The sequence below is a fragment of the Triturus cristatus genome, chromosome 4_1 (assembly GCF_964204655.1).
Source record: "Triturus cristatus chromosome 4_1, aTriCri1.1, whole genome shotgun sequence".
NCBI classification, from domain to species: Eukaryota; Metazoa; Chordata; class Amphibia; order Caudata; family Salamandridae; genus Triturus; species Triturus cristatus.
Window position 1 is genome coordinate 175,341,365 of NC_140585.1, and position 12,123 is coordinate 175,353,487.

The 12,123-nt window shown below is 41.3% G+C and overlaps 1 protein-coding gene across 1 annotated transcript; it reads right to left on the minus strand.

Moving 5' to 3' along the window:
* Positions 1 to 7,456: 7,456 nt before the first annotated feature.
* Positions 7,457 to 8,386, minus strand: LOC146853838 (olfactory receptor 5AP2-like). Its single transcript, XM_085650410.1, has one exon. The coding sequence runs from the start codon at positions 8,384 to 8,386 to the stop codon at positions 7,457 to 7,459; it is 930 nt and encodes a 309-aa protein (XP_085506536.1).
* Positions 8,387 to 12,123: the final 3,737 nt, after the last annotated feature.

The window sequence follows — 12,123 nt, forward strand, 5'->3', positions numbered from 1 at the left end:
TACACATTATTGGGATAATTGAACTATATCATAAAGTAGAAATTGCACTAGACAAGGTGAAACATTTGTTTTAAATTAACTGTAAAACCAATGTTAAAGAAAAAAAAACTGTAAAACCAATGTTAGTTCCAAAATTTAATTAATTCATATATTTATCAATGTAACATTTCCCCTTGTCTAGTGCATGCATTTCCTGTATTTTATTAAATGTTATTTGTGTCATTATAATTTTAAAGTGCAATGCATATGTGTTTATTTTTTTACCACTTATCAGCTACAAATTAACACATCTCTATTAACACTTGAAAAAAAAAACAAATACAAAATCCAATTGTTGGTGTAAGTATCCATCATCATGATGAATGCTTGCACTAAAATGTAAATGTCCATCACATGTTTTTTGAAATAATGTATGGACTTTACAAATTACACATTTAAAAATACTGTTGCATTTATAATTGTAATTTAAAATATGTAAATCACATTTTCACCATGAACAGTTCTAGAATTCAGAGAATTGTAAATTAAAAATAATGTCAAGGCAAACTTGGTGAAATTTAAAAACAAATTATTAAAAAATTAGACGCTTCTCTCAAATCAATATGTTTTATTGAAAAACAGAAAAAAGGGATTGTCACCAATACATGATGTTTGAGTATTGCCCCAAACTTGCCTCTTAAACAGACAGCCAAAGTAGAACCTTCTCAGGAAGTGGCATCTAGTGTGCACAGAGCGGGCACCTCAAGGATCTTTCTTTGGAGGGGTGGGTTTGGGTTTGATAGGGGTTAGGGACAGGTAAGGCATAAATTCAAGAGTAGGAGTACGGGTAGTAGGGGTGGGAGATGTTTAGGTTTGGGAGGTAGAGGGAGCTGCAGTCGGTGATGTGCGTGTGTCTGTTGATTTTGCAGTTGCATTTGAGTCTGATGTATACTTGGATGTGTGTGGTTTCTCACGTGTTTTTCATTCGGGTGAGTGTGTGCATTTGTGTTTGGTGGATGTTGTTTTGCGTGTAGTGTGCTTGTGTGTGAGGGTGTCAGTTTGCATGAGTGTGCTGCTGAAGCAGTGGGTGCAGTTGTGGTTCATGTGGGTTTATGTTTCGCAGTTGCAATCTCCACGTGCAAGACATTGAACTGTGAATGCCATCCACAAATGCAACCATATGTTACATTTGGTAACTACGGCCCTTGATGCCATTCACCATCGCAGTCTGGCCTACAGACATGCTGCATAAAGGTCAATAGCCTCCTCACACCAAACAGCCGGGGTTTAGGGGCAAAGGTGATTCAAGCCCTTTTAAAGGGTTGGATTCTGCCGACAGAGGGAGGAGCAAGGGGAACAAAGTACATCAACTTGATGAAAGAACAATGATAGGATAACATATAACATTATACACAAAAGACATTTTGAAACACAGCAAGACATTGAGATAGATAAATACATAACACTTTAACATATGTGAAAAGTATGATAGAAAACAGAGGATGAGTAAGATAACATTGCAATATTATTTTGACAAAACAGAAGCAAGGCCTCATGTTAGTTGTAGTCATTTCAATTAAACATTAACAACATGTTGTATTTGGTATGCTTACATTGTTCATACAATTTCGTACTTCACCTTTAAACCTGAATTATTACTGCGTTCTAGAATGTGGAGTCGCCTAGCAACTGTGTAAAGCTGGAGCATTCCTGATGGAGCTGTTGGCACAGCTGGTCTTCCTAACTCTGCTACCGATGTAGCCAATAAATAACCTTAATACTCCATCCTGTGTCGAGTTCATTACTACAAAATATTGGTGATGATTAATTGGCTACATTAAGAACCCACGCAGCTGAGCCTACTTCTGATGACAACTATGCTGAGTTATTTTTAAACTTGTATGAGGGAACACTGTCCAAGGTATTTTTTAGTGCCTATTCGTATTGTGCTTCCCTGCGCTGTGTTTTATCCTTAAAAGAAATAACTCGTCTGCTTGTATCAAAGAGGAGAAGTGCTGACTTTTACTTTACCGGCAACTGTCTCCCTCGTGCTGTTGTCTCGTGCCTCCATCCTCGCTCAGCCTTACGTCTGCTGCCTGTCTGTCCTGTAGCCTGCGTGCTACCATTGTTGCTTCGTCAACGTTCTATCCGTGTTTCCTTTGTGAATGCGACTGACTGCAACGTCACCATGTTACGCCACACCACGCTGCAGCGGCCATCTTAAGAGAATGGGAAGCTGTTCTTCATTCTGCAAGTTGTCACGTCACCGCATCACGCAATATCACGTAGCAGCGGCCATTTTAGGAGTTTGGGAAACTGTTTTGTTTCCATTAATACGTGTTACCGCGTACAACGACTGGCTTCTTTAATTTAAAAGCAGATGTTTGTGTATCCTGATTTCATCGGTGATCCACACACCCTATTCGAATATTAAAGGCTGCAGATCTTTCAAGTGTATTCACTGCTACACGGTGATATACACACCTTTGAGTTTCAAGTGTATTTACTGCTACACGGTGATATACACACCTTTGAGTTTCAAGTTTTTTCTTTTACAATCATAAAGCCTCCAACTTTTCACCTACATTTAGGTTCACACTTTCATTGTTCTATAAAGTGCTTTGTCTTATTTTATTATTTATTTCATACTTTTGGAGTGTCACTTGTGTAGTGTTGTTGCCACTTAACTGCACCATTGCTTTTTCAGGCTTACGTACTCTAGTAGAATTGTGTACAATGCAGTCCTTCAATCCACCTCCTTCTTTTCTTGATTCTCCAGGTGATCCTCCAGTCAGGTGGGAAATCTGGTATGACGCATTGCAAATTTCGGGGCATATTATCAAGCGGCAGCAATAATTATCGCCGGCCGCTCATAGCGAGATTTTCTTATCACCCGCTATCGCTTGCAATTATCGCTATGCTATCTCTGTATTACAAACGCATAGCGCAATGGCGATAATTTCCCAGCGATAGCGGTGTTTTCTATGGAACATCGCTGGTTTTCCAGCGATATTCCATGGAAAACGGCGATAACATTGTTAGGTATAGTTAAGTCTGCATTTTTGCAGACGTTAGTTTTTGGCGAATACCGCAGTTTTCGCCAAAAACTAACGTCTGCAAAAATGCGTGGGCATCCTTGTAATTATTGCGATGTACATTTTGCGATATTTTACAAGGTAGTCCGTCAGGGGTATGCCCAGTAACGCCCTCTTTGCATTAGAGATGCGAAGTTAGGCGTGCTGGAAACAGGTGCTGAGTCAAGGAAACATGCGCTATGTCAAGGAAACACGCGCTAGCGTGTCCTTGATGATATTGCGATAAAATTATCGCCGCTTTTCACCCGAAAACAGACGCTAAAGCGGCGATAATGTTATCACCAGCCCTTGTTAATATGCCCCTTATTTGGGTGCCAATGGGGCTCAATGTTTTTGTGCAGAGAGAAAGAAATGCCTTCTTCTCCACTCTTTAGCATTTGAAGGGAGGTCAATTTTTAAACATCTACCACCTTTGTCTCAACAACAACTTAACGGAATTGATGAGTATGACAAAACTATTTTAAAGTTAAAAACCAGATTTGATAAGAAACTGAGCCTCATGGTCTTAAGGCACACATTTTTTAAAAGGAAACAAGCTGAAGGAGAAGATGTGGACAGTTATATTTTGGTTTTACATAGACTGGCTGCTGACTGCAAATTCGAGAACTTTACGGATCAACTTATTAGAGATCAGTTTGTTTGGCAGTGAAAAGACAAGAATATATGACAAAAACTGTTGAGTTTAGGTGATCCATCCTCAAAATTGCTAAAAGAGTAGAAATATCCTTAGTCTCTCTAAAAGAATTAGATGATAAACCTGTAGAGGCTGTGAATGTTGTAAATGTGAACAATTCGCTCAAGAACCGTACTAAGGTTAATCATTCTGTTAGTCAATCTTCTAAATACAAGTCTGATTTAGATAAAACTACCAGAGCTAATGTTAACAATACGTGTATTAGATGTGGTAATCCTCCACACATTAAGGGTTCTCGTTGTCCTGCAAGCAATGTCATCTGCAACTATTGCAAAAAGAATGGTCATTTTGCTAAGGTTTGCTTAAAGAAAAAGAATGTTAAGAAACAGGCCATCTGTTCGGTTGAATCTGATTATGAGTCAGAACTTGAAGTTGTCTCTGTGGTCATGAGCACTGATGATTTGAATTTAAGCAACTCTCTTTCCAAACAGGATGTTGTTGTTGGTGATCCGTCCAGTTGCATCGATCCCATAGTGGACATTGGCATTGGTAATCACACTGTTAAGTTATTAGTAGATTCAGGGGCAAAGATAACAATGATTACTAAAAAGTTGTTTGAGGAAACCTGAAATAGTTCTCAAGCTCTTTCTCCACCTGATCGTTCACCTGTCTCATACGAAGGGCAGAAAATAGATCTCATGGGTTTCTTTGAAGAAGAAATGTCATTTAAGGACAAAAGAATCAAAGGGAAAATATATGTTGCTGTGAAAGAACTTTATATTTTGGGGTGGTTTCACCAGGGCCTTTTTGGTATGATACTTAAACCCGGGGCCAAGGAGCAAGTATTAGTTGTCGGGTGTGAAGACAAAAGTCTTGTGTGGACAAAAAAAATATCCTGAAGTTTTTACTGAAAATGTAAGAAAAATCAAAGGATTTAGCCACAGAGTTATAGTCAAGGAAGGTGCCCTTCCCATCAAACATAAACTTAGAGGTGTGCCTTTCAGCATAAGGGAAGATTTGGAAAAGGAGCTGAAGAGTCTTTGTGCCAAAGGGATTATTGAACCTGCAGACTCTTAAGAGTGGCTTTCTCCCTTAGTTGCAGCCAGGAAGAGGGGAGGAGATCTTCGAGTATGTGTCAACTTGAGATCCCTCAACAGGGAAATATGGGTAGATTCTCATTCCCTACCTAAAATTAATGATTTGTTCTCCTCCACCAAGGGAGCACGTTTCTTTTCCAAACTAGATTTAGCCAGTGCATACCACCAGGTGGAACTCGATCCTGAATTTTGGAAAAAGTTTTGACATTGTTAATAAAACGTGGTGTTGCATTGAAGGAGGGGAAGTGTCAGTTTATGTCTTCTAAAGTGGAATATTTAGGACAAATAATTTCACAAGATGGAGTCAGCCCTAGACCAGGATTATTTCAATCAATTGTTGACGCCCCTGAACCTGAAGACAAAGAGGGTGTCAAGTCATTACTGGGGCTATGTGAATACTATTCAAGGTTTCTTCCTAACTTCGAATCTATTGAACGCCCCATTAGCAACCTTCTCAAGAAAGGAGTCAAGTTTGAATGGTGCAAGGAATGTGTGAATGCTCTTAAGCTCGTGAAATCTGCATTAATTGAGAGTCCTGCTTTGAAACCTTTTGACCCAAGTTTACCTTGTTGCGTCACTGTTGATGCGAGCCAAGTAGGTATTGGTGCGACTTTAACACAGTTGGACAATAATTGTGAAAACACTGTGAGCGTTGCATCAAGGGTGTTGAGAACTCCAATACTCAGTCATCGAAAAGGAGCTATTGGCCTGTACCTGGGCTATTGATAAATTTCGGCCTTTTATCTGGGGTAAAAGGTTTCTGCTTTTGACTGACCATAAACCTCAAGTTAACATTTTGGGTGGATGTTTGAGTAAGTGTTGTTCGCCAAGAATTATGTGTATGGTAACTAGGCTCCTTCAATATCAATTTGATGTCAACCATATCTCCGGTGGGAAGAATGGGAGGGGAGATTTTTTATCACGTTTCCCTATCATGTCGAGTGAACAAGACGATGTGAGCTTGAATGAGTTTGCTAATGAGGGCTATGATGACTGTCTTGTTGCTGTTATGGATTTGCCTGAATTGAATTTAGGTTCGGATAATGATTGGGTTCAAGTGGTTGAATCTGATTGTGTTTTGCGAGAAGTTGGTGCATTTGTCAAAAAAGGGTGGCCTATTCGTGTCCACATTTGCCTTTTCTGAGCTATGGTTGTGTTTTGTACTTGAGCTACAAACAATTGTAGATCTAATGGGAATTTCTCCTCCCTGCCATTATGAAAAAAAACATTGAAATTGGATGACTCACAAGAAAATAAACGAAAAAAGAAAAATGGGACAAGAAATAGAGATAGCAAAAAAAATACCTGACCTCATTGACAAAGGTTCTGATGAAAAATGTTGTGCTGCAGTGGAATGGCAAAGGATCGTGGTATGAAATGGAGTGTGCTTTGCAGGTGAAAAGAATTAGCGAAAACATCATGCGTGTTATGCTAACATCCATCCATAAGCCTTAGGAGCAGAACAATGTTAAATGCCTCCTGTGACGGAATCATTTAGTCGGGAATCCGCTGCTAAAACATTAGCAAAACTGTGAAATCTAAATAGGCTTGGTGCAATTCCATCACCCTAATGGCGACGGAGTTATGTTAGCCAATAGAGGCACCTGCAGCATTGACAGAGGTGAACAGTTTACACAATGGAAAACAGTTTGCCAACGGTGACGGCATTTTAGCAGCCGACATTTAAATAGGGCGGGCGGTAATCCATCAGCTTGATGGTGCACTTGTACACTCCGCCATGGAGGGACAACGGGAGTCCCGCCAAGATCTAAATCAGGCTCAATGTCTCATGTGAGAACTAACCCCAAGCCCTATATATAGCACATGTGTTATATATAGTGGAGGCTTAAAAGCAGGGCAAAAGAACAGCAAAAGAGCTACAGTGGAGGCAGAATAGAGGGGTTAAAGAAGAACAAAAGGTCTAGAGGAGAGGGAAAAAGCAGGATGAAACAGAGCTTTTAGTAGAGGCAAAAAGATGGATGACAATAAAGACAAAAAGCTTCAGTGGAAGCAAAAAACAATGTGAAGGAAGATCAAAAGAGCTACAGTGGAGGCAAAATATGAGGTGAAAAGTGTAAAATAGCTTCACTGAAGGCTAGAGGAGGAAGCAGGCTCAAGCAAGAGAAAAACAACCTGAGCTAAGCCTAGAAAGAGTGCGGATGAAAAAGGGATAGGAGAAAAAATGAGTAGGAGAGAGAGAGAGGGAGAGAGGTAAGAGGTGTGAAAAAGCTGCTTGAGTGAGGCAGACGCTGGGTCAAAAAGAGCCTTAACTGGTCAAAGAACTGGTCACAGATAAGTGGGGGCTGGGTCAAGGCATTTGTTTGTTATTTTCTTTATTTGTCAGCTATCAAATTTAATTAAAAAACAGTTTTAAAAGTATTAGAATGGATTGTTCTACAGGGGCGAAACTCTCAAATGCTGGGTCCTGCAAGTTATTATTTATCATGCATTCTTAATTCAATGGTTCCTACATGTGATCAGCTGTTTTAATTTTATCAGCTCTGGTAACAATGAGGAAAAGAACACATTAAATCAATTGTCATATTAAAATAGCATTTTAAACTTTACCAACTGGCAGAAAGAAACTCCTTTTTCTATTTGACACATTACACCCCATTTTAATTCATGTTCATGCTATCAATTGATACAATCTATTTACCATAATGCACAAGTCTCCTGAGAGCTCCTTTGACCTCTTCATTCCTGAGTCCATAAATAAGTGGATTGAGCATGGGAATGACCACTGTGTAGAACACTGAAACCACCTTATCCTGTGTGACAGAATAGCTGGATGATGGTCGCAGATACATAAAGAAGATGGTCCCAAAGAAGATAGAGACAGCTGTAATATGGGAGGCACAGGTGGAGAAAGCCTTGCGTCTGCCCTCAGATGAGCGAATCTTCAGGATTGTGGCAATGATGTAACCATAGGAAGTCATAATGATGGAGCAGGAGGTAGCACCAAGAGAGGTGGCAATGACAAAGATAAGCACTTGGTTGCTTGAGGTATCAGTGCAGGATATCTCCCAGAGAGGGGGCATGTCACAAAAGAAATGATTGATTTCATTTGAGCCACAGAAGGACAGACTAAAGGTACAGGCAGTATGCATGACTGCTAGGAGGAGGCCACCACTGTAAGCCACAGACACTAGCAGTGCACAGACATATCCATTGATTACAACTGAATAATGCAAAGGGTTACATATGGCCACATATCGATCATAGGCCATTACAACGAGGAGAAAACATTCAGAGGATGCAAACAAAGAGAAGCTGAAGAGCTGGACAGCACAGCCTGCAAACGAGATGGCCTTGTTGTAGGTGATAATACTTGCCATCGTTTTTGGAGTTACTGCTGTGGAATAGCATAAGTCTACGAATGATAGATTACCAAGAAAAAAGTACATCGGTGACCGGAGCTGGGAATCAGTCCTTATCAGAAAAGTCATTCCAGCATTGCCCAGCACAGTGACAGCATAAATCATAAAGAACAGCACAAAAATCAAAGCCTGAATGTGTGGTTCATCAGTAAGTCCCAGGAGAATGAATTCCCTCTGCCATGTTTGGTTCCCACCTTCCATTGCTTGATGTTAAAATAAAGGATTGTGCAGTTGAATAGGTCTCCAGGTATCCCCAGAGTATCAGAAGACTAAGAAGCAGAGTCCTCCTTCACTGGATTAAAGATGTTCAGATTTTTGAGATGGCCAGTTATTAAGGAATCAATGTGGAAACCAGAAAGGGTACAAGTCACTGCCTTGCAGTATTTGGGTAGCTTTATGAAGACACAGCACAGAATGAAAAGGAGAAAAGACATGACTTAGTGATCAGGTAGAAACTGCTTATCATAAAGTTATGTTGTATTCATTAAATGCTCTCTGGTAAAGTACAAACATGCCTATGATTGCCACTAAAAGGCAGTATAGGCAAATGGTCTATGCATGTTGTTGTCACAGTAAAAGTGTGTGTCTTTACATTGATCATGCATGCATTGTACTTAAGGCTCCTTATTTCCTCAATGCTGTTCTCTGACACGTCTCACTATCATTGGTGTTTTCTAAGTGGAATGAAACCAAAATTGACCAAATGCTGCCAGCCTCACCCCACAAAGGTATGAATACTATTCTCTGATTTTTGCTAAAACCACAAAATTCGCAGTCGTTGATTACCAATGATTATTGAAAAGTAAATAACTGTAAAAATGAACTGAAAATTACTTGCCCATTTCTCTGTGGCAGGGTAGCACAATGCCTAACTGAACACTTTAACAACATTTGAATGTGAACATTGAGCACTATAAGTACCATAATGCTTGCAGAGACTAGAAAATGTGTCAAAGAACAGTCAGGGTAAAAGGGTTTGCCATTACAGAGGACCACTCAGGACAAAAGGAGGGGGCAAGTGCCACTTATCTATAACTTACACCTTCACCTATTGCATGCCCTCCAACCATCTGCACATGAAGTTCCGGCCGCACCACCCATTGTTCATGTCTCCCCCCTCCCAAAGTTTTGTGGCCATTGGCCCTCCTGCATCTAACTGGTCCATGCCAAGTTTACATGGACTGGCCCACCACAACCCTTCCTTGCTATCATCCCTGATACCTCCGATAAGAGAGAGGATGGTTGCTGTTCCCCATTACCTGCCCCAAGATGTCCAGCACCTGAACAATGCTGTACATCGCCAAGTCCCGAAAAATCAGCAAGCAGCCCCTGATTTATATTTTGGTGGTGATTTATAAACCATTGGCAGGAACCATCATGAAGGTGGTTCCTGGAAATGGGAATTTGGTACAGGGCTGTGTCAGCATGATGCAAACATGCACCAAACAGTATTATTATTTTTTTTTAAACAAAGCAAATCGCAACATGGGATATAGATCATTTTTTCAGATTTTTTTACAGATAAATACAGACAGAAAATAGACTGGTTCCTGTCTTTATTTATTTTTAAAAGTGGAAAAATACAAAAAATTGGGCTTCTTATCAATGACTCTCCCTGTTGTTCTTTATGAATTCAGGACCAACTGCTAAGCAGATAGACATCCAGGGGATTTAAAAACAAGATGAGGTTCCCTTAAATACCAGCATATGTTAACATATGTTTGTATATATTACTAATATTTACTTACCGGTGTAATAATTTGTTATATTTGACTTCTTAATTTGCTAAAACGCAACAGGCATCAGAGTATGTATGCATGTTTCTCACTTAAATACATGTGGAAACTATACAATTTTATGACTCCTCTTAAACTCAGACCATCAAATAAAAATGGATAAATACGATTAAAATGCAAATGGAAATATTACAAAAATGAATATCATAAAAAAGGACACGCAAAGGGATGCCGCCCCAGCCAGGCCCACCCTTACAATCCTGATAATACAGTCCCACTCAGTTATATGGTACACCCCAGGTCACAGCAATATCACCAATTTATACATATTTGAAACAAAAACACTTTTTAGCAGCACCATAGGACAGAGCAATGCAGGAAAATCCAATATCAGATGTATTGTGCTTTTCGCACGGAATCAAAATATAATGCTGCGGCGCCGGCCTGTGTCATGAATCACAGTGAGACTGCACACTATTATTCCCACTCGCTCCCTTTGCACTGCTCTACAGTTTGACAGGTAACCAGCAAAGTCCGTATGGAATACTGTTACACACATACACACTCAGCAACCTAATGTGGTGCCACTGGTACCCAGCATGTCAATGGATAACACACTCCACAGACAACGTGGCCCCAGCCTCCCTCCACCCTCTTACTAACCCCAATTGACCCATACCCCCAGATGGTAAATAACCAACCCCACTTCCAAGACATGAGGCTGCACGCAGCAAAAAATCACTTTAGTCTGGATCCTCAGGAAGCAGGCGAGAATATGTAGCAAGTTTAACTAAGAGTTAGTCGTAAACAAGCAGAGTTTACCCACAGGTCTCAAAACACAATAGAGTCACGCAGTCTCTTGGCCCACTTCCGAACTGTCTATGAAGCATTCATGCAATCCAGTCAGTTTCTCTTGCTACTACCTGGTGGCAAGATTTCTTTGAGAGTGGCCATGTGAGGTGAGGGCCGTAAGTCAGCCGCATTGAGGGTCAAAAAGGGAACAACTGATAAATGAGGAATAATACAGGAGAGCCTCTCGATAGGATGTGGCACCTCGACAAGTAAACATTGATCCAGTTTGTGCCCAAGCAATCCTGGCACAGGATCTTGTACGCATTGGTATGAGTCACACCAGACACTTCAGATCTCAAACACGATGAGTTGCAAGTTCTGCATGAAATGAGTCACTGGGACTGGTGCACGTTGATCAATTGATCAATCAGTGATTTGGAAAGCGCATTACTCACCAGTGAGGGTCTTAAGGTGCTGGAGGGGATATCAGGCAGTTCTGAGTCATCCAAAATGCCAGGTCATGAGGCTCTTCTTGAATACTTGCAGTGTGGGGGTTTGTCTGATGCTGAGGTGAGTTTGTTCCGGGTCTTGGCCGCGATGTAGGAGAAGGCTCCTCCTCCCGTTCTGGCTCTCTGGATGTGAGGGATTTCTGCCAGGGCAAGATCGTTGGAGCAGAGGTTTCCCTTGTGGGTGTGGAAGGAGATTCTTTTGTTGACGTATTGGGATACAGTGTTGTGGAGGGATTTGTAGGCAGGAGTGAGCAGCTTGACAGTCACTCTCTTTTTGAAGGGGAGCCAGTGGAGGTCTCAGAGGTGTTGGGTGATGTGGCCTTGTTATGGGATGCTAAGGGCAAGCCTGGCAGCGGCACTTTGGACGGTCTGGAGTATGTGGAATAGAGATTAGTTAATTCTGGCATAGAGAGCCTTTCCCATAGTCCACTCTTCTGGTTATGAGTGTGTGGGTGACTGTCGTCCTGGCTTTGCGGGGATCCACTTGAAGGTCTTGCAGAGTATGCAGAGGGTGTTAAAGCACGTGGAAGATACCGTGTTTATCTGTCAGTTCATGGTGAGGGAGGAGACTAATATGATGGTGAGGTTGGGGGTGTGGTCGGTGGGTGTGGGGGGTTGCTGAGGGCACGTGGCCGCCAGGTCATCCCACGTGGAGAGGGTGGATCCGAGGATGAAGACTTCTGTCTTCTCTGAGTTGATCTTCAGGCAGCTGCTGCTCATCAAGGATGCAACATCCTTTATTCCTTCCTGGAAGCTGTGTCTGGTGATGTCGGGTTCCTTGGTGAGGGAGAGGATAAGTTGGGTGTTGTCGGCATAGGTACTATGCTGAGTCTCTGTTTTCTGACGATGGTTGCTAGCAGGTCCATGTAGATGCGGAATAGTGTGGGGCTGAGTGAAGAAC